The 24,908-nt window shown below is 36.3% G+C and overlaps 2 protein-coding genes across 11 annotated transcripts in view; one reads left to right on the top strand and one right to left on the bottom strand.

The window, feature by feature from the left end:
* The window catches only part of srsf3a (serine and arginine rich splicing factor 3a), a 17,207-nt gene extending 7,945 nt beyond the window's left edge, over positions 1-9,262 (bottom strand). The window contains exons 1-2 of one of the 5 annotated variants that reach the window (XM_044170123.1): positions 9,203-9,241; positions 591-740 (exon numbers count right to left, since the gene is read on the bottom strand). The gene's annotated coding sequence lies outside the window, so the exon portion shown is untranslated. Of the gene's footprint in view, positions 1-39; positions 180-590; positions 741-9,115 lie in introns of those variants that run through there. The other 4 variants (XM_044170130.1, XM_044170121.1, XM_044170115.1 and 1 more) reach the window with 4 other exon arrangements.
* fkbp5 (FKBP prolyl isomerase 5) lies at positions 841-24,908 on the top strand. Of its 6 annotated transcripts, none has more exons than XM_044170039.1 (12): positions 841-8,584; positions 8,748-8,810; positions 14,189-14,295; positions 14,453-14,597; positions 16,083-16,225; positions 17,725-17,839; positions 17,957-18,113; positions 20,025-20,115; positions 20,365-20,448; positions 20,540-20,725; positions 20,848-21,087; positions 22,157-24,908. In XM_044170039.1, exons 3-12 carry the CDS (start codon positions 14,191-14,193, stop codon positions 22,256-22,258), a joined length of 1,368 nt encoding a protein of 455 aa, XP_044025974.1. In that variant the 5' UTR covers positions 841-8,584; positions 8,748-8,810; positions 14,189-14,190; the 3' UTR covers positions 22,259-24,908. The 6 variants fall into 6 exon arrangements, with proteins under 6 accessions (XP_044025974.1, XP_044025949.1, XP_044025966.1 ...); XM_044170014.1 differs by having other exon boundaries at positions 14,163-14,295; XM_044170031.1 differs by having other exon boundaries at positions 841-8,810.

Below are 24,908 nucleotides of genomic sequence, written 5' to 3'. Positions count from 1 at the left end.
GAACCTAGTAGTTCATTATGTTCAAGAAATGTACCTCACCCTTTAGCTGTTAGACAAAAATATTAGCAGCAGATTTCACGTCCGTTCCACCTGCTAGCTTAACACCGGTAGCACAGCGGAAGAGATGCACAACTATTCGCCTTTCTTATTCTTTGTGTGTATTGGCAAACCAATGTTAAATGCACACACCGCCACCTATTGTACCGGAGTGGACAGTCTGTCACAATACACTAAATACAGTGTGTCATCCCTGTATTCTTCTCTCCAAATTTGTTAAAACAGATCACTTTAACCAGGCATTCTTCGAGAAAGAACTTCACAGATTGCTTCTTTCCAAACAAGCATGTTTTCTTTAGTTTATTCTTCAAAATGGGTGCAGAACTTCACCTCCTGAACGAGTGTGTATAAAGTCTGTAAGTAGCCAATCTAGATAGCTACATCTGGAACAACTCCACAAACAATCTTTTTAAATTATACTCAGCATTTATTTAAGAGACACAAAAATCACAGAAATCAACACCCCATTACACTATAATTTGTTGATGTTATAACACAAATAAAGAGAATCTAGGCTATTTTACAGTACATACTGTAGAGTAGGCCTTTGTAGTGTTTCTAATCCTGCATGGGCTGTAATAATCATTCAGCCAACACCATCTCTGTCCCCCTCAAAGTGAACCACTTAAATTTCCAGGCACATTTCCCTCTCCATCATCATCATCATCTCCATCCACTATACTCTGCTGATAGATAGATAGATAGATAGATAGATAGATAGATAGATAGATAGATAGATAGATAGATAGATAGATAGATAGATAGATAGATAGATAGATAGATAGATAGATAGATAGATAGAATAAACGATCAACTAGAGTAAAATCAAGTTTGGGATAGAAGCTGAACTAAAAGCTATGACTATACTCTAACTTTATATATGTATTGAATATACACTGTACAATGTGAGCAATACTACAATGTGTTATTACCATAGAGACAGAAATTTTGTTTTCTTGGCAAATGCCATCCTCTGCCTTTTTAACTATTTTCTCTGTCCTCTCATTGATGACTTTCATTTCAAAACTTGTCTGTGTGTGAAGATTTTCTTAACGGCTGTTCTCGTTCCCGTGTCCTTCGGCCTGGGCGTGATCTTTTTAAGATATTTAGTAAAATACTGGATTTCCACTGTGTGAAGAACATCCTCCAGTCCTCTTCCATGTCAAGATAATGTTTTAAAACACAAAATGGCAACATGCCCACATTACTGTAACCCAATGTCCTAATGAAAAACAAATTCACTAGTTCAACAGCAACACAGACAAAACAGAAAACAAACAGGAAAAAATTAAATTATTTTTGTAAAAGCTGCAAGAAGAATAATAAAATGACTTATTTTCAAGAGGTTTTAATTATTGAGATTTGACTGCAAATATCCAGTCACTATTATTAAGAAACAATCCATTGCATAAATTATGTCATGTTACATCAAATACATTGCTAGTACAGAAGCAGACAGTATATAATGTAGTTATGTTTCATGTTGACAGGAATTTTATTCATGCAGTTTCAACACTTACTGCCTGCTGTTTAGTGATTACTGTGCAGAGAACATAAGTAAATCAACAGAGCAGGAGGGTGATTGCTCAATAGGACAAAACACCACAAACGACCCCTTGTAAGTGTTCAGGTGGGTGGTTAGATACTGTATATACACTTCCTGTATAGAAACACATTCAAGAAGAACTGTTGATTAGGGGAAGAGGTGTGAGCAAACAGAAGTCTTTGTATCTCTATGACTCTGAATAGAACTGCTCATTCCTCACATTGCAAAATGAAACATAAAACAAGGGAACATGCGTATTTAATCTTCCTTTATTTCATACTGGATGCTGAAATCTGCAAACAGCTGTAGTTGATAGTGAATTGTGTGTTTCACTTGTTACTTACCATGTTACTGTATGTTGCTGTGCTAGGCCTAAATATAATCTTTAATCTAACACATTTTGTTGGCTTTGTTTTGAAGCATCCTCTTTTGTAAACCAAACTGTCACATGTCCTGTTTATAGTGATTGTTGAGTGATGTCACTCCCTAATACGTTTGGATAATTATTGAGAAATTGACTCAAGCTTTGATTAATGATGGCTGACGTGACAGATGAAATTGCTATGTAATAGACTTTTACTGTTACTGGTGCCAGATAATTTTAATTTCATTTAATTTACCCCCCCGCCCCCCAGCCACAAACTGTGCGTACACATCGGATGAATGTGACAAAATGCGGAAATGACCATAAAGCATTGTTATTACACCAAATAAGGAAATATGTCATGTTTAACTCAGTTGCCAGTTTGGAAATGAATGGTCATTTTGGAGGATGTAGTTTGTGGTGCTGTTGAATTGTACTGCATTATACTCACTATTATTTTGTTCACCCCATTTATATCAGCATAGGCTAAATAACAGAAACACCTCTTTGTACAGATCCAAATATTAGGGGTAGTGCTGCATATAAAGTAATGTCAACACCAGATACAAAGCATATGAAAATCCATTGTATTTAACCACGTTTTACGGCTGGGGTCTCTGAGACCCTGAGCAGAAATATTGCGTAATTTTCTGTAGCAGACTTCTGAAAGATGTCATCAGTTCAAAAGTCATGAAGAAGTATAAAGGTGATAAAACATTGTTGTTAAAGAGGGTCTCTCATTTATTTGTCTTTTTATCTGGAACAAAACATGCAGTTAAAATGAAATAATGTTTCTTTTAGGACCAGAGTACAAACTAACAAAATGTCAGACAAAATATAAAAAAAGCATCCAAACAGAAGGAGCCACACATCTGGAAGTCTCTTTTAACCGTACTGTGTATCCATCGTGTATGAGAGTGATCCAGTGCTGAGGCCACAAAACAACCAAACACCCACAGTAGTGAGGGGGAACAAATCTCAGGAAAGCATCTAAAATTAGATATAAATGCAAATTATATTTATAAAAGAATACAGGTCATTTTTATGTCAAAAAAACTTTCCAAATATATTTACATACTGTACTTAATACAATTTTAAGGCTCTTCATATTTCTACTTAACTACATTTCAGAGGGAAATACATTCAGTACATAGCTCCACGTAGCTCCACCTCGGCAATAATCCAGTACTATAATGTATCATAATGTACTGTAACACTGACAGGGGGCATTCTGCTTGCATAATGAATACTTTTACCTTACTTTAAGTACATTTTCTAATTTGAATACATCATACTTTTGTACTTTTCCTTTGAAATTTTGAATATGTGACTTTTACTTGTAATGCAGTATTTTTACACTGTTGTATTGTGACTTTAACTTAAGTAAACTATCTGAATACTTCTTTCACCACTGACAACTTTATGCATTAGTAAACTCCAACCTTTTTCATATGATTATTATCATGATATGAAAGCTGATTTTATCATAACTGATTATCTAAGGAGATAAACATGAGCATTAAACCTTGCTAAGGATAAAATATGGACATTTAAGGTTCAAGTTGAAATGAAAAAAAAAATCCTCCTGTTAGTCACTGTTCAACTGTGTTTCTCTTCATCAGAGGCAGCGAGGGATCATATAGTTAGGGTCCTTGGAAGACACAGCAGTAAGGAACTCTTGCTTCAGTGGGGAAAAGTTCAGGGATAAAAGGGATCACTCAGGAGATTACTCCCATGTACACAACATGGATGCCTAGAACACAAAAAAAAGAGCATTATGTTGCTCAGCTTTATTTTAGTGACTGTGTGCATGTTGGTGTGAGAGTGTGTGCTTCTCTTACCTTATCCTCACTAATTGTCTATTATATCACCAAATGAAGAGTTAAGCTCAGTTTGTTTTCTTTGTACATGTCCCTCTGCTGCCATAGGATTCTCCTTTTAGCTGTGTAAATGAAACATCTTTTTTTTTTTTCATGCCTCCACTCAGGGCAGTGTTTTTCAATCAGATTAGTACAGCACATTCTGTTCTGTTTCACTTCCTGATGACTGTGCAGCCTGTATCCCTGAATGAACTCACCCGCGTGCTTCTGGTTACACTAAGACACTCATTCAGACTCACGTATTCTCGCAACTGCCTATCAGATTTGAATACTTCATACAATGTTTAGTAAACATGCTTGCCAACTATCAAGAAGACCTACTGTTTATTGGGTTTTTTTTTAAACAAAGAATATAAGACTTTTCTGTGAATATAGAGCAGTAAGAGGCTCTAAAGCTCAAAATATGAGCGACAAATCTATATAAATATGTTTATTACATTTATATTAAACAGCTACAAACAGCTTACTTAACCTTAATCCGTTTAAAATTCATGTTTCCTACCAGGTTGCTGCTTTCACCAGAACAGAAACAAGATGTTTGTGATTTTTCAGGAAGGAAGACAACATGTCAGGCCCTCTGTCAATATCAAAATCTATTCATGCATTTCAGTTCGGCTTAGGCCAGTTGAGTTCATTTTTGACCTCCACTTAAGCATACAAGATGGGGGGAAGTGCCAACAAAGCTACCAGGACACCGCAGTTCAGACCAGGGTTGGGAAAACAAACAAATCTCTGCCTGAGCTGGAGTAAACTGTCTTGATGATTTAAAAAAAAAACCAACTGCGTTTTTATTGTTAACAGCTTCAGGTGGGTGGTGATGGATGGTGAGGGCTGGTTGTGTTATCAGATCACAAAGCCACAGTCGTTCTGTTTCTGTACTATTTTTTGTTTTTAATGTGAATAAAATGTTCCAATACGAGAGTGTGTAAAACCTACATTCTTCCTATAACTGATTGCTCAGAAGATTATGCAGCCGGTTGACAACATCTCTGTGGGTGTGCAGAAGCAGGTTCACTAGTGTTATGTCACCTTTATAATTAACGGGATCATCATGTTCCCTTCAATAGCTGCCTGGCTGTCTGCCAGCAGTGTGGTCAGACATTGTCCTCGCCACCTCTGACTCTGGGATTCATCCACCAGAAACCTGCCATAAAGTTTTAACTATCTGAGCACCTCAGTTCAAGCAATAAGGAATAGAGTTTCAACTCTTTCAAGTGAACAAATCTTATTGTCAAAGAAATACTCACACCAGGAATTGATGCCATATTTTAAAGTTTTTAAACATTTTAATGCAAACATCCTGTATGAACATAATAATATTCCAGTGCCCTCAGACCACAGAAGCATAAAAGCAAAGCCATAAAGATATTTTACGGATTTCAGCTGGTCTTGCAAGCCCCTCGCCCATGTATATTTCCTGCTTCAGTTAAAGCCAGAGTTCATCAAAGAAATTCTGAACATGATTTTTCATTTTAAAACATCTCAACTCTGTATCCAACCATTAACAAAATGGTCTTTATTTAAACACAAAAGCAGATAAATAAGAAGATTAAATTCACAGTTTTATCATGATACTGTATATTGTATATTCATAATGACAGGACTTGTTGAAAACAAGATTTCATTCATATGCAGCTGGTGATTCTGGGTTGTTGGTCCACAGGGGAAAGTTACATGTCCTCTTACTGGCTGTCCATAGGCTGTATTTAAATACAAAGAAAAGTTCTGGGAATCAGAGCTAATTTATTGGATTCACTAATAACTAACCTATGGTCACATTTACCGATAACAACTAACCCCACCGTTGGTCTGTGAGCAATTTGAAATACCAACCTTTCCACAGCATTTGGTTAAAAAACAATACAAAAATCCTATGCAAGTTTGTCCAAACTGCTGAGACACTAACTCCCACAGCTCCAAACTACTCTGTTTCGTTCCACACTCTCTCATGTCTTTCTCTATCCCTCCTTTGTCTTTTTGAATTCTTTACTCTATGTGTTAACTGACATACTGGCATGCTGTATACATGCCAGTGTAGTTAACAGATAAATAAACAGATAAACCGATGCAATGAAAAGCCTGTGAAGGTAAAAACAACCCTCAGAGATTAGTAGGTGATTTTAAAATATGCCCCAGACCTGCTGTGTGAATCTAAACCTTGCAGAAGTACAATATTTTTTAATAATATTTAAGATATTTTATGATGAGAGGAATTGTCTTTTCAGGAAGCTGTGAATACAGGTTAAAGACAAACTCATACGACTGGCCACGTGGGAGAACACGTTAATTAGGAAGTAATTAAGCATTTACTCAGGTGCTGTATTTAAGTATGGTTTTGAGATTATGGTTCTTGAGTATTTCCATTACATTTCAGATAAAATTATTGTATGCTATACTACGTTGTTATGTTTCTATGATAGCTGTAGTCTTTTCTTTGCAGATGCATATTTGACTTTCAAAACAAGAGCTCATAAAATATGATGCATTATACTTCCTTACATTACATGATATAATTACAACACCTGATAACTACTAACATCATTTGATACTTTGACAGCGATCACTATCCTAACTATCCTTCACAGTGAGTACTGTTATTTTGGATATTTACTTGTATTTTAATGCTAGGTCTAATAATTCTACATAATACTCATTTTATGGGCCACATAGGAAACCTAATTAGGCTATAGTAACAAAGTTAGGTTAGGTTACTACATGTCAGAGGAAATTATTGTATGTTTCACAGCAAAATAGCTGTACTATTTTCTTTGCAGAATAAGACTTGACTTGCAAAACAAGAGCTCATAAAAGATGATGCATTATACTACGTCTTACCATTACAAGATATAATTACACGTAACAACACCTGGACCAGGTTTATTATTTTACCTTATCATTTTACATTTTGACAGTGAGCACTTTTACTTTCGGTATTTACCTGTACTTACATACTGGTGAGACAGAAAACCTATTTAGGCTACAGTAACAGGTTAGGTAGGGAGTAATCAAAGATGGCATTAGTGTATGGTTTACTGCAAAGTAGCTGCATTACTGTCTCTCCGGATTAAGATTTGACATGCAAAACAAGACCTCATAAAATATTTCTTTTCAAGACGTAATTACACTTAACTGCACCTGGTTACTGGTTATTACTTTCACTTTGACAGGGACTATACTTCACAGTAAATACTTTCAACTTGTACTTGAATATACCTTAATAGTGGTAAGATTGAAACCCTTATTACGCTATAGTAACATGTCAGGTAGGTACACTTAAGATGAAATTATTATATGTTTTACTGCAAAACAGCCAAACTATTTTCTTGTAAAACATGAGCTCATAAAGCATTATACAGTACAAGAAATAATTACACATAACAGCACCTGGACCAGGTTTATTACTTTAAGTTGTCATTTAACACTTTGATAGGGACTTTCCTTACTATCCTTCACAGTGAGTACTTTTACATTTAATACTTAGGCCTACTGGTATTTTAATATTAGGTATAACATTTGTTCTCTCATACTGGTCATATGGGAAAACCTGAAGGCTATACTAACATGTTAGGTAGAAAGTAGCAGAGTATATTTACTCAAGTTACTGCAAAATTACTTGCAAAACAAGAACTCATAAAATATGTTTCATTAAACTTTCTCAAAGAATGCCCAAGTAATATAATAATAATTCATAACAGCACCTGAACCAGGTTTATCATTTCACACTGACAGGGACTGCCCAGCAAACAACTTCCTGAAACGTTCCCATTTGTTTATATTTTTGCAACCTTTAAAGGAACGTTCCCGTTCTATTATGGTATTATGGTTCTAGGAACCCCAGAAGATGGCAGTATGGCAATTTGATTTGCAGTTATTGTTGAGTTACTGTGAGTCCATGTGTGTAAAAAAACAGTACAATGTGAAATCTCAGAAAGCTTCTCGAGCGAATGCCATTCTCACAATCTCGCGAGTGGAGCGAGCTGTCAACGGCTGTCAAAGAGGTTCGGTAACGTCAATGCTTACGTTACTGCTTGCGGTCCAGTATGGCAGTTGATATGGTGGAATTAAATCAATAGGTAGTCCTAATTATTTAAAAGTTGTACTTTCATAACAAACTTTCCTTTAAAAATGTTTCACATTATCAACTTTATACTTTAAGTTGCATCTTTGCAAAACGTTTTCTTCCATAGTTGAGCTAGCTAGCGTTTGTTATGATTAGCTAGGTTAATTGTAAAATTGTAAAATAGTGTTTAAAACATGAAATTTATGATATGTGTCTGATATCCTAAACAATAAAGCTGATATCATGTCTTGGGTTTGGGAACAGTAAGGTTAGCCTAACTCTAAGCAATATTCAGGGAAACTTTTTGTTTATGCTATCGTTAGCTTTAGGCTACTTTAGGTGATCTCACAAAAATTCATGGTAGAAAGTAATTCTAATAGTTAAAATTGAAGTTTTGATTAGAGATGGTGTGGAAATGCTATTCTTGCCTAAAGAAAAGAAAAATGAACAATTGAAACTTTCTTTCATTGTGATGGATGAAATGAACATAAATTTTCAGCCACCCTGCACTGAATGTCTACTATTTGGAGCCATTGCTTGCTCTGCACAGAGTGTGTAGTAACCTCCAGCCTTTGACAAAGAGGTACCTGATATGAGACAGAAGAGGATCAAGGAGATTACAAACCAGGTTGGGAGAACATTCCCATACTTCAGTGTTTACTTATACTTCAATACTGGTAAGATGGCAAACCCAGTTAGGCTACAGTAACAGTTTAAGTTGGAAGTAACCAAATATATTTACTCAAGTTACAGTTTTGACATACTTCTGCAAAACACTGTACTTTGCAGATTAAGATTTGACTTGCAAAACAAGAGCTCATAAAACATTATGTATTATAGGCCTCCTTCTCAAAATGAAAAGAAATAATTGCACATAACAGCACTTGGACCAGGACCTTCTTGGTGAGTACTTTAATTTTAATCCGTAAATGTATTTTACTACTAAATTTGTTTACATTTAATTTGGTCAAAACCTATAACTCATACTTGTGGTATAGTGTTGCTACTTTTAAATAAAATATTTGAATACTTGTGTCACCACTTTAAACAAAGTAATGTAAACACTGGTTGTTCTTGAGGAAATGACAAATGATCTCTACCCAGTAAAAGTCACAGTAAAGGAAAATTTCCAACAGGCAGTAGCCTAGACTAATAATAAAAATAACAATTCAAAGTATACATTTATGCGCATTTGTCGAAATCCCTACCTTCAAATAAGTTCTAGAAACACTACAGCAATTGTTCTTGTAGCATACAAATCTCCATTAAACAAAAATAAAAAGCGGGTTTTTTACCGTCTCTTACAGAAACAGTAATCCGTCTCACTGCGCCTCTTATCGGGCGGTGGGATGTGCTTTTATTTCGGTGCTTACACATCTCGTCTGTGTGGCAGGCAGGCTAGGGCTTGGCTATTACACAGCAGTGTTGATGATACGTGTTGTCAGCTGAGCGGAGAGAACAGCCTGCTGCGGTACAGGCTGTTCCCGGCCTGGCTCGGCACGGAACGGGTTACAGGTCAGGGTGTCTATTGGAACACAGTGTTCTCATCAGCGGCAGCGGTACAGCTACAGTACAGCCGGAACATTGTGTTACTTTGTGGCTGCTTTCCAAGACCTGCCCCTTAATTTTACACTAAACGCCCTCCCACAACTCTACTCTATTCTGCTCTCTCTCTCTTTCTCTCCGTCTCTGCCTCTCTCCCTCACCGTAGTCATTTTGAAGTCTGAGATCCATGTGGCTACTTCACCGGCACGTTTACCGTCACTGGCGTGGAAAGGGATAAAGGAAAAGAAGACAAAAACAGCGCTACTTAGTAACCACACGGGCAGAACATTTAGTACCCTGGATATGAGATGAGAGGGGCGGGCTTGAATTAGGAGGAATAGACGCGGGTAAAAATCTCCGGACTGAAAGTCCAACGGGTCACCGGGTGCTTCGGGGAAGGAATAAAAAAAGGAGCACAAGAAAATGTGAGTCTTAATTTATTCCCTCTATTCTGCTGCTGAAAGACTTAATTAAGGTATTAATTAAGGCATGAGGTTTACCGGCTTTCTGTTCATGCCTGGCTGAGTTAAAGGGACACTTGTACATCATAACGATTTGCCTTTTATCTAGAGGATTAAAAACATCATAACAAGTCTGATAAAACCGTTAATGATTATATATATATATATATATATATATATATATATATATATATATATATATATATATATATATATATATATATACATATACATATATATATATATATATATATATATATATATATATATATATATATATATATATAACGAGATGTCCAGTTGAGGTTGTCTGATTATAAGATGTTCTAGGATGGATGTAGAATTTGCCACACGTGTTGGGGCATTTCAGGTTAAGACTATATCCCACTGTGCCCTGGAAAATAAGGGCTGATAAGCCTGTGTGTGTGTGTTTATAGGTGAAAGTGTGTGTGTGAATGTGGCACTTGGCTGTGGTTCCCAATGGAGGTAGATGAGGACAACAGTTTACGTCCAGAATCCCTTCAGGCTTAGGTGTATCTTCATAAATTACAGGTTGTGTGACCCTGTTTCTGAGAATTAGTAACATTAACTCTAGTTCACTATGTACTGATTCTTATTCATTTTGAACCAATGTGTACATTACAGGACATAATGATAGCCTCTGAATAACTTGAAATACATGTGTGTTATCATACATGTATTTAGATTTAGATGAGGTGGTGTGATAGAAGCAGAGTTGGCCTGCTGACATGGACACGGGTTGAGGCAAAGTCCCAGATATGAATCAGACTGCCTTAGGGAGATATTTAATGAAGATAAATAACTCCTTGTCCAAATACACTGACATGAAAAGATACATAACAAAAGGGTGACCAGTTCTTTACCTTTGCCATATAAAAACAGTACAATTAAAAGGTTTGCATTGTCATTTCACATTAAAAGTATGTACACCACAAATCTTTGCCACTGTAGCAGCGAGTGATGCACTTAAAAACAAGATTAATTTTGAACTCCCTGTGATTATTTGTCAGGTTATAAAAGAATATCCCATGTCAGACAATACTCTGCTTCAGGATGTCAGTGTATGCACAGTGTGTGCTTACATGTTCACATATGAATCAGCAGCAGAGTACGGATGTAAGAGAGAATGTACAGATTGCGTCTGTGGATATAGTCTTTGCTTCAATGTGTTCTGTTCCTGCATTCCTCCGCAGGGTATCTGAGTTTAGGTACATGTAGCCTACATGCCATTTTATCTGTGTCATAACTATTTGCAGTTGATTTCCCTGTTCAGTGTTTAATACAATTACAATTTTTCATACAAGAATAGCAAAAAGTTAAATGATAAAATTGATGGAATGAATAACTTTAAATTATGCGAATTCATTGATGATGGTAATTCAAAACATTATTACTCACTACACTTGCTTTATTGAAATCTAAATTGTGTTAATGTAAAGGTATGGTCAATTTGAATAATTGAAATCTGCTTATTTTCATTCAAAAACTGAAGCTGTGTTGTACGTGAGGGGGTCTCAGATTGGTGAACACCATCAGGCTTTGCCAGCGGGGGACTGTGAATAGAAGGAACATTGTGTTCAGGCACACACACACACACACACACACACACGCGCACACACACACACGCACGTACAACAAGTTACATCTAAAATGAAATCCATGAAATTTAAAAGACACAGGACAAGGTGTTGCAACAGAGGATACGGACATTTTGTGTTGCGCTTGTGTTCAGTAAACGGACATTTGAACTTGGAGAATGACGCAAAATTGAAGAAGCAGAATAAATTGTGCACATATCAGGAAGACAGATCTTTATGGTTTTACCCTGTGGGTTGAGGCATATGTGTGGTGCCATAGCTTGAGCTCTTACTGTTCCTAAGATCTTTCTTACATTAAGAAAATTTGTTCAAATCTATTTCTTGATCAATATCCAATACATTGAGCTTATTGCCAAGTTGATGCATCTAAGACAAAGCTCTGTTGCCTAATTTTTATACTCTGTAAGAACTTAGTCACCACGTCAAGATATCCAAATATTTGCACATGGTCATCAACAGCATTTGGGATGTTCTGAAAGTAAAGGCAGGACAGCTGGTGGAAAAAATTAGAAAACTGATGCAGGGAATGACAGCTGCCATTCCTCTCTCAAAATGCCCTGCCCTTGAGCAAAGTTTATAGCCATAAACCACCTCTGTGGTTTTTTAGCTTTATTACATTTAGAAAAAGTACAACATTTCGAGCCCAGTTTGGCTTTATACCTGTGTACCTGATGAGTCAATTTGGGCTCCAAATGTTGTACTTCTAAATGATTAAGTAAAGCATTTTTAAAGGGAGCATTGTACAGTGTTGCAAGTCTTTGAGAAGCAGAAAACACTTGTTGGCCAGCCTAACATCTATTTTTCATCGTAAATGTTACATTATTGTTTGTAATCGTTACTTCATAACTCTGGCCAAAAGGCCTCACATTAGTAACACACATGGCCCCAGAACAGCTGTGAGCTGATGCTATTCGAGCAAGTGTTAACGTCTCAGCTGTTGCATGTGATAATAATCACCAAATAGTGTTTGCCAACATGCTTAACATAACTAGCTTTTTCATTGTCTTCAAACAATGTCAAGATTATTCTGCCAGGGCAGACTGAAAATGCCTGCAGCCAAGTGTATTGAGGTAGGAACAATGCTTGTCGACAACGATTGGTACTGTGATGCGAGAGGCAACATTTAGCAGCTGTAACACCAACAGGTCATTACAGTTTCATTGCTCTGGCAAGCTGCTGGTGTCATTTTGCCACATGGAGGTATGAGACAGCAGCAACATTGATCTATCTATCTATCTATCTATCTATCTATCTATCTATCTATCTATCTATCTATCTATCTATCTATCTATCTATCTATCTATCTATCTATCTATCTATCTATCTATCTATCTATCTATCTATCTATCTATCTATCTATCTATCTATCTATCTGACTGACTGACTGACTGACTGACTGACTGTAAGGCTGGCTATCGAATCTGTGTATGTGTCTGTACGAAACTTTCAAGTGCCAAAAGCTGTCATCAAATGTCTGGTCTGATCCATCTATTTATCGCTGTACAACAGTGTTTAAGGTTGAAAAGGTGAAAGAAAACAAAATATAAAAAATGTTTTTGACAGAATACTTTGATATTGATACGGTGACAATATATTGTACAGTATTTGGGATGAGAATTGGTGCTATCATAAGAAAAAAGTCTTAAGAAGGGGTCAGTAGTTATGTGGATATGACGGCTAAGCAGGTAGAGGTCAAATGCAGTTTTAAAAAACCACATTACTTATCAGTAATACAGCATGTAAGACCCAAAAGAGACAATATTTGAGCCTCATATTCTGATAAGATACTATATCATAGTATCACCTCTGAGTTGAAGAGTTGTGATCTGATCAAAATCAAGGTTTTTTCCTGTCTCATCACAAACACAGAGAGATAACATGACTGTATTTGTGATGGCGCAGCTTTATCAGTACAGTGTGTGAGCGTAGTCGAGCCCACACTTTCCCTGTGCATATGAGGAAGGAGACTAATGTTGAAATATTCATTACAAAATTAACATTGAAAATATCTAAATGAGGCTCTGCTGTGCTGCAGATTTAATTTTGGAGTCCATAAGATACGTGGATATCATTTATAGATTGACAAAGAGCACAAAGGGCCATAACCGAATAGTCTGGAACGTACTGTACTTTGGTGAGTGCAGTGCGTATTACAAAATAAAATGACCCAAGTAAGCAACATGCTGCTGACTCTAACATATTTATAGTCATGTAATTACCTCATCTGTGGGGGATCAGACAAGGTGCGGTACAGTTGAGTGATATCACAACTGTGGTGCAAAGTAAGGCTCCTCCTACAGCTGAGATCAATGTTAATGTGGCTTTTGCAGTAAAACTTTAAATTTATCTCCAGTACAGTACATAGATTTAGAACATGTGCCCTTAAATAGCTACAAGTTATATAATGGGAGGAAAAAGTCAAGTTTACTGGGTGGATGATGGAGATCTTGTATTAATACTTTTGTCAGAGATTGTGATTTTCCAGTTCAGCTCCACAAATTAGATTTATTACATGTGCCATTTTCCTTGTTGCAAGTTTCTCCCAAAGTGAAAACATGAGACATGAGGACATTTTATTTATGGTGCTCTGATTGCTGATACGTAGGCTTGTGTGTTCATAATTTTTACAGTGTTACTGTGTGATGCCCACACGCAGAAATGACCACTGATCAGGATCTGCCTATGGATGGCCAGTCTGCCACAGCCGTGTTTGCTGGAAAGGGTATTGATGTAACACCTGATAAAGACCATGGCGTTATCAAGGTATTTATTGTCATTGCTTTAAATTTTTAACATTTTATTGTAGGTGTTCAGGCACAAGTAGGACCTATTGTTCCACCATCTTTCTGGATCTTCCAGCTCCTATCTCTTCTATATACTCTGTTTCTCAGTTGAACTAGAAGCGTTTTTTTGTCTGCAGGTTGTAATGCGGCAGGGGCTGGATGGAGACCGGCCAATGATTGGGGACAGAGTGACTGTCCACTACACTGGGAAGCTGCTCACCGGGAAGAAGTTTGATTGCAGTCGAGATCGCAAAGAACCTTTCTGCTTCAATGTAGGCAAGGGTAGGTTACTTCATGCATTACTGTCAAACCTGATGATGCCTTAGTTTTGTCTCTTACTTAAAGGTTATATTATATAACATTTTTATGTAGACAAATAATAATAATAAAAAAAATACAACCACAGAGCTTTTAGAAAGGTGCAGAATAATCTCTCTATAATATCTCTGTGTAAGATGTCTGATGTTTGGTTCCTGCTTAGTATCATGCGGTATCTCTGTGTCGTCAGCAATCAAGTAATCATAGTAGTTGCCAGTTAGTGTGGAAAAAAAAAACAGAACAATGGCTGAGTGTGACAGTAATTGTCCGGCTTCACTCTGGTACCGATCCCAACTGCTTAGCGACAAATGGAGGGAGGAAGACCAGGGTGAATATTGGTTTAACTTTTGCTCGTTGGAGTAAGCTGAAGGAGTTTCAAGGGCTGAAAAGCCACTTTTCTTCTCGACCGGTAAGCTAAAGCTAAGGTTTACTAGCTAGCTTCGAATTATATCTAGTCATTTTATCACCGCTTTCAATTGGGATGCTTGGCACAATAAATGAAGAACATGATGATAATGTTAGGTAAGATCAAAGTGATGGCCCATCGACCTCCACACCCTTCAAACTGAAGAAGTGCCACTAACGTTACATGAATCTTGAAACACCACTGCACAAAGTAACCTAAATCTATAGCTAATGTATAGCTATATGTTCCAAAATGACATCACTTGACACGAGTCTGAGTCTCACTCCACTCGACCATGAAATATGCAGGTTGTGCAACGAACTGTCAACCACTGGAATGGAATGGAAGGGGGGAGGGGGAGGGGGAGTGCGTCATCTAGTGGCTGGATGTTATTAATAGCACCTTTAAAGGAATAGTTAGATATTTTGGAAAATACGCTTACTTGCTGAGAATTAGATGAGAAGATTAAAACCTCTCTCGTGTCCGTTAAATATGAAGCTATAGCCAGGAGATGGTTAGTTTAGTTTAGCATAAAGACTGGAAACATGGGAAAACAGCAAGCCTGGCTCTGTCCATCAACAACAAAATCCACCTACCAGCACCTCTAAAGCTCACAAATTAACACATACAAAACACAGAGTAAAAACAACAAGTTGCGGTTTTACAGGGGGATATTGTGGTTATGTGCCGAAGTATTTCTTGGCTGGGAGCAGTAACCTTCTGAAGGTGCTGGTGGGCAGATTTTGTTACCTTTGGACAGACCCAGGCTAGCTGTTTCCTTCTGTTTCCATTTTTTATGCTAAGCTAAGCTAATCATCTCCTGACTGTAGATTCATATTTAACAGACAGATATGACATGACATGTGGTATCAGTCTTCTCATCAAACTCTGGGCAAGAAAGTGAATAAGTATTTTCCTAAATGTCAAACTATTCCTTTAAATTCTCATAATTATACTTAAAATTATTACATAATCTTTGAGCCAGTTTTATAAACCAGCAACATCTCTTCTCATAGTTTTTTATTTACTTCATCCACTCACAGGACAAGTCCTCAAGGCTTGGGATATTGGTGTGTTGTCCATGCAGAGGGGTGAGGTGTGCACGTTTCTGTGTAAGCCAGAGTATGCTTATGGAGCTGCTGGAAATCCTGACAAAATTCCTCCCAGCTCTTCAGTAGTGTTTGAGGTAGGTGTGCCATGCCAGTGCTACCATTTGTGTTGTGCATTAATTCTGCATCACACTAGGGGGGCCCTGATAATTTAGGACCATGTGTCAGTCTCTGCAGATAGAGCACTCTGGCCATTAAATGAACTGGTTTGTCTATTTTAATCCCTCTCAGTCAAACAGCCAGAGTAGTTCAGCTGCCACTCTTACCAGTCTGTTTGGAACTCAGTGGGGATACAATTCAGGCCTTCACTGTCCTCTATAATCAATTATAATTATAATTGAGTTCTGGGAAAATCAAAAGAACTTTAGCCAACTGCTCTGCTTTACAAGTTATCCCCCATGGACACATCTTAGTCATAAAAATGAATATTCTATCCTCCATAATTTGTTGTTGTCAATGCTCCCCCTGTATCACTGCAGAGAATAATCTAACTGTGTCAGATGTTACCAAGCGTCATATAATCAGCTGTTCAATGTTAACTTCATATGTGATTGCTCAGAATGTGCTGCACAAACAAGACATATTCAGATTATTCATTTATTTTTTTAACAAAGGTATTGAATTTCGGGTAACACTTTACTTTAAGTCCCCCTATTTAGCATTTATAAGTAGTATATAAACATTTAATAAATTGTTTATAACACACTATAATGTAGTTGTAAGCAGCTGTAAGTGTTTATTAATGAATTTGTCAACAACTATAACTCTTCCAATTGGCACCCATAAGTGGAGGCTGGTGTGTAAACAAATAATGAATGACAATATAGTAAAACACTGTTTAAATAATATTAAATATGTCTTCATAGGAGAAGTTATGAAGTTATTGTTGTCTTATACTGTACCTTATTAAACACTTAAAATGTCTTCATATCTGTTTATAACTATATTATAGTGTGTTACGAAAATTTCTTAAATGTTTATATACTGCTTATTAATGCTAACTAGGAAGACTTAAAGTAAAGTGTTACTGAGTTTTGTTGCTGTGTATCCCCTTGCTGTAAACCCCAATTACCTACAGATGGGACAGTGATAACAAATTCATGCTGCGCAGCTAAATTTTGCTCAAACCCACGCAACTTAAATTCTAGTGGAGATCCCCACTCTTGAAACACAAGAGTCTTGGGTTTGACTATTTTACATCCTGTTATTTCAGTGAAGCCTTTTAAACCTAAACCTACCTAGGGGGAATAAAAGAGGGGGGAAATGGATGTTAAGGGGTTATGTAGTTCAGAGGGTTGTATTTATCTTATCTGGCTGATCAGTTGTATTTGTCTTGTCCTAATAGAGGTATGAAGTGTATACATATATGTCTGATTACACAGTCTACCTGTACTCTGTCTCCAGTAGTCATTATTTCTCTTTCTTATTTTTTTTATTTCCATGACTTATGTGATGACTCCTACTTGTTTTTCATTATGTATTTGTTTTTCTCCTCCCACACCTACTGTAGCACCATACACCAAGTTAAGCAGAGCTACAGTGTACAATGATTAAATAAATGTTTATAACAAAACAGATGGAGCTACTCAAGTTTGAAGGAGAGATGCTTACAGAGGATGGTGGCATCATAAGAAGAATAAAGGTCAAAGGGGACGGTTACAATAATCCCAATGATGGAGCAAGTGTTGATGGTAAACCCCTTCATTTCTTCATGGATAATTATTGACATTGTGCCAGTTTGCTAGATAACCAATACATTAAATGTCAGAGGTTAAATTGTGTCATGACTTGTGTCATGTGTCCCACAGTGCACCTGGAGGGAAGTTGTGGTGGTCGACTGTTTGACTGCAGGGATGTCAGCTTTATTGTTGGTGAGGCTGAAGATAAAGGTGTTCCTCACGGAGTGGACCAAGCCATGGACAAGATGCAGAAAGGAGAATGCTGTGTACTTTACTTAAAACCAAAGTAAGTTACTTACCTTAAAATGTGATCCTTGTCACTTCTTTAGCTCTCTCAATACAGTTACAGTTTATGTGGGATTGCTTTGGAAATTATTTCTACTAGATTAGCATGCTGCGTCCTGTGGTCCTTCATTATACCAGTTAAGCCAAAGTACAATTATGTCCCCAGGAACATTTTATTTCATGGCACTTAATGTCAGATGATGATCATATCCATTTTGCTATTTTAATATGCGGTCTTTCTTCTCTCTGTATCTGTCTGATATGGAATTTTGATGACCGATACCATGACCGGAAAAATCTCTAAATTTGCAAAAATCCAGTATTTCAGCAGTGCTGTTACTTCTACTATTAGTAGCATTTATTTTGTACATATGTGTGTGGAGTCAGAAGTCATGCGGTCCTCAACAATTCAAAACAATAATTCTATAACACAACCAACCGTATTAAATATTATTTAACAATATTGTATATGTCTTCTCAGAGGTAGAAAACACTCAGTAATCTGAGTACTAATTAAAGGCTAACATTTGCCTGAAAAATGGTGTGGATATGGTACTGGTATTGGTTTAGCGATATACTGTATTGGTAAAAAACCTACATTTACAGTACATTTATTGTCTCTTATTTGTCTTGTCAAGGTAAATTCTAAAAAGCTTAACATCCATCAATCTCTTGATACATACGAACTTGAAGAGTGACATGCATGATTTGGGTCTTCAACACCTGACTGAGAAGTCAGTCATCCAAAAAATAACGAACATTCATATTATTATTGTTAATAGTATTTTCCTTTCATTTGATCATACAAAAAGCAGATTAATTTGTTGTTCTTCAGTAGCTTTATCCAGTTAATCTCTCTATTCATGTAATTTTTTTGTGGGGATTTTTTCCCCCCATTTTTTAAAGTTTTATTTTAAACATGAACAACATAGACAAACAGTAACAGATAGATCACACAGTACAGCCCAAACCACATGATATCATTCCCCTAATTAGAAAAAAAACCCCTTTTGAACATAAATAAAATACACAGAAATAAGGAGGAATTCTAAAAGTAAATAGAACACATTGTACATTGAACATTGTACGGCCCAAACCACATCATATCATTCCCTTCCTACACCAACCCTCCATCCCCCGAGGCAAAAGCAATACAATACAATAATGTGATAAGTACAATGAATTCCTCCAACTGTTCTTAGAACTATTAAAAAGTTCCTCCAGTCCGAAAAAGTCTATTGTTACTCCTATATCTTCCATTTTAAGAAACTGTACTATATTTCCTCAAGTGCATCTTTGTTTGTTTTTGCAATACCTATGTCATTTTCTTCTAATGCCATACATGAAGCCATCTCCTTAATCCCTGGACCTATAGATAGATGTTTTTTCCAGTTAAGAGCTCTTTGTTTGCAAAATACACATTAAACTGTACAAACTGGTTCTGTTTTATATTAAAATCCTTAGGGTATAGATTCATAATAAACAGGTTATAAAGGGAGTTGTATTGAAACCAGCTGTTCTACTGAGTGATGTACTTCTTTCCAACCAACCTACATTTTCATGCAATGAAAGAGTTTTCCTTTTACATCATTGCATTTTGAGCAAGTGTCTGGAACATTACTATAAAAATGTATGAATTTTAACAGGCGTTACATGCGGGGAATGTTTCTCCAGTGGCAGGTATTAAATGTTGTAACAGATGTAATTCCCCACCCGGTAGTTTAAATGTCAAATGGCTTGAGTTGACTGTTGACAGTTGATGCCACCTTTGTACCCAGTTTGGCTGTTTGATATATCAGCGTGGGGTGTTCCAAAATAATAGTCTAACAGTTATTTTTTGTTTCCCATTTTTGTTCTGAACAGTTTTATTAACAGGCTCATGCTCTGTCTTGTTTTTCCTTTTTTTTCACAGGTATGGCTTTGGAAGCGAAGGTAAACCAGAGTACAAAATTGGACCAGACAAAGACATCATATATGAAGTTACCCTCAAAGACTTTCAAAGGGTGAGCCCTGCTTTGTATGTTTTATGTTTAAAGAATAAACTGTCAAATTCTACATATATTGGACTAGATTTGATTAAAACATGAGTGTGGTTTTGGTTTGTTTTTCCATTTAAGACAAACAAATTCAAGCACACTTTGAGCAAAGTTCAACAAGTCCTACATAGTTATGTAGATAACTTCAACTGACTACCTAAAATATATAAACCAACGTTTACTTACTTTCTGTGACGTTAATTATGTTTCCACAAGGCTAAAGAATCCTGGGAAATGGATTTGAAAGAAAAACTGGATTTGGCTCCTGGAGTTAAGCATAAAGGAAATCAGTATTTTAAGGTACAGTCCCCATGCTGATCTCTTATCTTTAACAAATATTTTTTTTTTATTGTTAACATGTTTATAAAATGGTATTATCTTCCTGTATTAGACAGGGCGGTACTACCCGGCAGTCACCCAGTACCAGCGCATCGTTGTCTGGCTAGAAATGGAGTGTGGTAGTGGGGTGGAGCAGCAGAAGAGGATACAAGACTTTATTTTGACATCACACCTCAATTTAGCGTTGTGTTTCCTGCGGATAAAAGAGTTCTCACAAGTAGTAGAGAACTGTAACAAGGTGAGCTGCAAGACCCTGATGATAGTCTATATTTAAACACTGTTTAATTTCACTACATTATCTCCCTGTAGCTGCTGAATGTTCTGGATATATAAGTAATTACTCTGTGTGTGTGTGTATAGGCGATTGAGATCGACGAGAGCAATGAGAAGGCTTTGTATCGTCGCGGGGTGGCCCGTCTCCTTCGTAACGAGTTCAGCCTGGCCATGGCAGACTTTCAGCAAGTGCTACAAGTCAACCCTTCAAATCGAGCAGCTCGTGCTCAGATTTCCACCTGTCAGAGAAAGATTAAGGAACATCATGAACAGGACAAGAGGACCTACGCCAACATGTTCCAGAAATTTGCAGAACGGGATGCCACGGTATGTAAACTCTGTTCTTGGCTAAATGTAGACAAACAGTCAGCCTGACTCGTTTGTGTATTCTTTTTTTTCTTTTCTTTAACTAAGTGAATTAAATATTTACAATAATTTTAAGTTAGAAGAAACAATTACAACTCTAAACATTTCATATCATTTGTACTAACACTTGGCTCTCAACACAAACACTGATATAGTCAGAGAAATCATCTTGTTTTCCAGAGTTTTATGACCTCCCAAAACAGCTCTTGTTTTGTGTACAGGTATTTCCTTGAAAAAACGAACAAAAAAAACTTTATTTATATAGCACCTCTTAAAACAATGTTACAAAATGCTGTGCAAAGGAAAAACAAAATTAAAACAAAATTAAAACAAACCAGTCTTACAAAAATGCCACTTCTTTCTCACTTTCCACTGATATCAAGATTAAGGGCCATTGCATTAATTTATTCTTAGATAAGTAGAATTCAAACAACAAACAGTTGAGGGACTGGACTTGACAATTGTTAGGAAGTGGATGAGAATTATTGATACAACTGATCGACATCCATCCCACCACTACCAGCCAAATGTCATATATTGTAAAATATTTTGAGGACAGGACCCCTTCATTCAAATGTATTACATTTACATGGTTGATTTCTTTTTTACATTACATTTTGATAGGAAATTATCCTCCTGTGTATTATTGTGCTTTCTTCAGTATTATGCTGACCTCTGGTGTTCATCCATGGATTTTTTTGATTTTCTCTGTTAAAATAGTAGACAATATCTCAAGAGTAAAAAGGCAAGAACACAAAATGTTAAAATAACAATTTCTTAATATTAGTGATAAATACAAATTTGGTTAGTTTTTCTAGTTTTAATTTAATTCTTTTTTACTTTAACTGATTTTCAATTGTATTGTTATATAAGGAGGCGCATTCTTCCGAAATGCACAATTTCATGGGACATGCAAAGTCTATGATTTTAGGAATTTCAGAATTGTTTTCATCAGTTTAATGAGTTGTCTTATTAACACTGGTTTATTTTAGACTGCTGTAGTCACTTGTGCTTCATCTCTCCCCAACAGACTGGGAAGACGAAGAAGAGGCGGGATGAGAGTGCGAGCAGCGGCATGAATGGTGAAGTGGGCATTAAACGACAGCGGAGGAGTCGTGACTGTCCATTGTAACAGCGACATTTGAAAGGAAGAAAAAGAAAGACATGCCTCCCTTTTCTTTCCAAGTCCAGGGAGCAGAGGCAGGAACAAAGTCATATAAAGGCCTCTAATCCAAACATCTTTATCCCAGAATCCAACGTTACCATTCCTGCATATAAAGTGGCGTGTAAGCAGGAATGTTTGCAAGCCAAACAGCATTTCCCCTGTCACATGGACTGTGGAACTGCCAGGATGTACCTCCCTGTGGAATTAGTACTGCAGAATCAGTGAGTTAAGATTTGTGAACACTTCTAGCCCCCACCTTTTTATTTAGAAAAAATATAGTATATTTCTTCAGAAACACAGAGGAATTCCATTTTATTTGTCATTAGGCTATTGTGTAAAGTTGAGATGTGCCTCCAAAGTGTGTTTCCAATTCCCAAACTGTACTTGTTGGTTTTCAGACCTCTGACTTGTATTTAGTATTAAGCCTTTTTCTTGGGCAGCTGCATGTATATATCATGAGGTGTTTGGGATCCAGACTTGAAACTTTGCTATTTTTCAATGTGCAATATGTACTTTGGATAAAAGGTATAACAACAAGTCCTGTTAGCTAAGTGCTTATTTTAAACAAAAACACGATCAGTTCAACTTTTCTGTGCAAAAGTAAGAAAAGCAAATTTCCCATAACTTAGCCTGAATTCCTAAAACATAAATATAGTGTACGAAAGCCTGCATTCAATTAATGTTGGGGGAAAACTGAAAATACAGAAATACTAAACTACTACAAATCCAGCATTCACAAAAAAACCCAAACAATTCTCCTCCAAACATGAACCTTCAATTTGTCATAAATCACCTCAAGTTTCCAATCAGCAGACAGCAAAGGCAGAGAGTAGAATCTGAAAAAAGCACAAACTACATAAAATAAATTATACCAAAACACAAGTCTGTAATTCTGGCGTTCTGGCAAATTCCAAATTTACTGTATTAGGTTATTGCTAGTAACAGCTGAATTAATATGAGATTCATTTGTGACGTTAAACTACTACCTACAAAGCCAAATCAGTACATGTTTTTTAAAGACTATAACAGAAACAAAACTGTGGTGTAGAGAGATTATTTCCAGAAACACAATTCAGATTTAGTCCCTTGTTATGGGCAAAGATGAGGCATTGTTTTACTAAGATGGAAAAGACCATAGGCGTGCACTAAAATAATTTATCCATGAATACATGCATGATAGGTTATTATTAATTTAATAAACTTGTGTTTTATTCATTGAACACATCATGCAGGACAAACAATGCTTTTTATGAGAAGCCAGTCTGACATTGTAGTTGATCAAGTAAAACAACTGATGAGAGGTGTCTATGGGAGAACATAATTTTTGTGGATTGATTACAGTTTAATCTGGTGGCAGCTGCAAAATCTTAAATAAAATGAAAATACAAAAGTTAAAATATATTTAACATTAAATGTTTCTGCATCTGAGCTCCGGTCCATTTTAGTGACTGTTGACTCAAAGTTTCTTCTTCTGTTCTATCAGCTAATTGCATAATCAGCATGGCACAATCTTCAACGCACATAAAATCTTCATTCAACAGGTGAATACATGCAGCGCTTCTTCAAAATCCTCATAATTATGATTTAAACTTCCCACAAAAGGAGGCATTTGATCATAAAACACCCCATTCCCATCTTTGTATTTGACAGAGCAGATATACACTAGTTTTTGACTCTGTGAGTGCAAGTGGGAGAAGGTCACACAAACCACAATTAAGCTTTAAAATCGTCAGAACCACAGTTTTCATTTAGTCTTTCAGCTCTGGTGATGTGACCAACTACATACTTTTACATCTGTGTAGTTCTTATTGCCTCAGTCCTGGAACAGGTGTCTCTTTATTTCACTGCATATATATATATATATATATATATATATATATATATATATATATATATATAATTTTTTTTAATGTGTGAATGTTAGTAGATAGTGGACAATGATGCACTTTGGTGACTGTCAAACCAACACTGCTGGATAAAATGTTTTTAAAACATTGCTTGGTTCAGAATGAAAACCTTACCTGTCTTAAATATTTTGTGTAAAAAAAATCAACAGCCTGTATGTGTGTGTGTGTTAATATATATTGTTGTACGTTAGCGAGGTTTTTAAGCAGCTTATTGCTAAATGTTTTCAAGTACTGCTCGCTCTAAACATTCAAACATTTTGTACAGTGGGCAGGAAGTATTTTTTCTAGCAGTTACAAATTTTATTTAAGGATATAGAGAATATTTATCCACCATTGTCAAGTACAAAAAGATTTCCAGGCCTCTTAGTGCTACATTCATCGTCGATAACTTGAAAATGCAAATTACAGGAACAATTTGGACATTTTTGACATAACCAAGCAGCATAAAACGCAGTTGGTTAAACACAGCCAACTTGAGATTGGTTTTCTTAGAAACTGTTATGTCATACAAAATGTTTACATGTATTCAAAAGATCTTTGCCTTGTAAAGCAAAATGTTATCAATGTTTTAAACCGGCATTTATGCAAAAGAAATATTTTCAGACAAAAAAACTACGTAAGGTACCTCTGTTCATGTCTTCTTTATATATATATTTTTTTATTTTTTTGCACTTTAAAAGCATTAAATAAATCCAAGAGTTGCACATAAA

The sequence above is a fragment of the Siniperca chuatsi genome, linkage group LG2, assembly GCF_020085105.1.
Source record: "Siniperca chuatsi isolate FFG_IHB_CAS linkage group LG2, ASM2008510v1, whole genome shotgun sequence".
Classification (NCBI taxonomy): Eukaryota; Metazoa; Chordata; class Actinopteri; order Centrarchiformes; family Sinipercidae; genus Siniperca; species Siniperca chuatsi.
The sequence above is the reverse complement of the archived record's forward strand: the minus strand, read 5'-3'. Positions and strand labels throughout refer to the sequence as shown.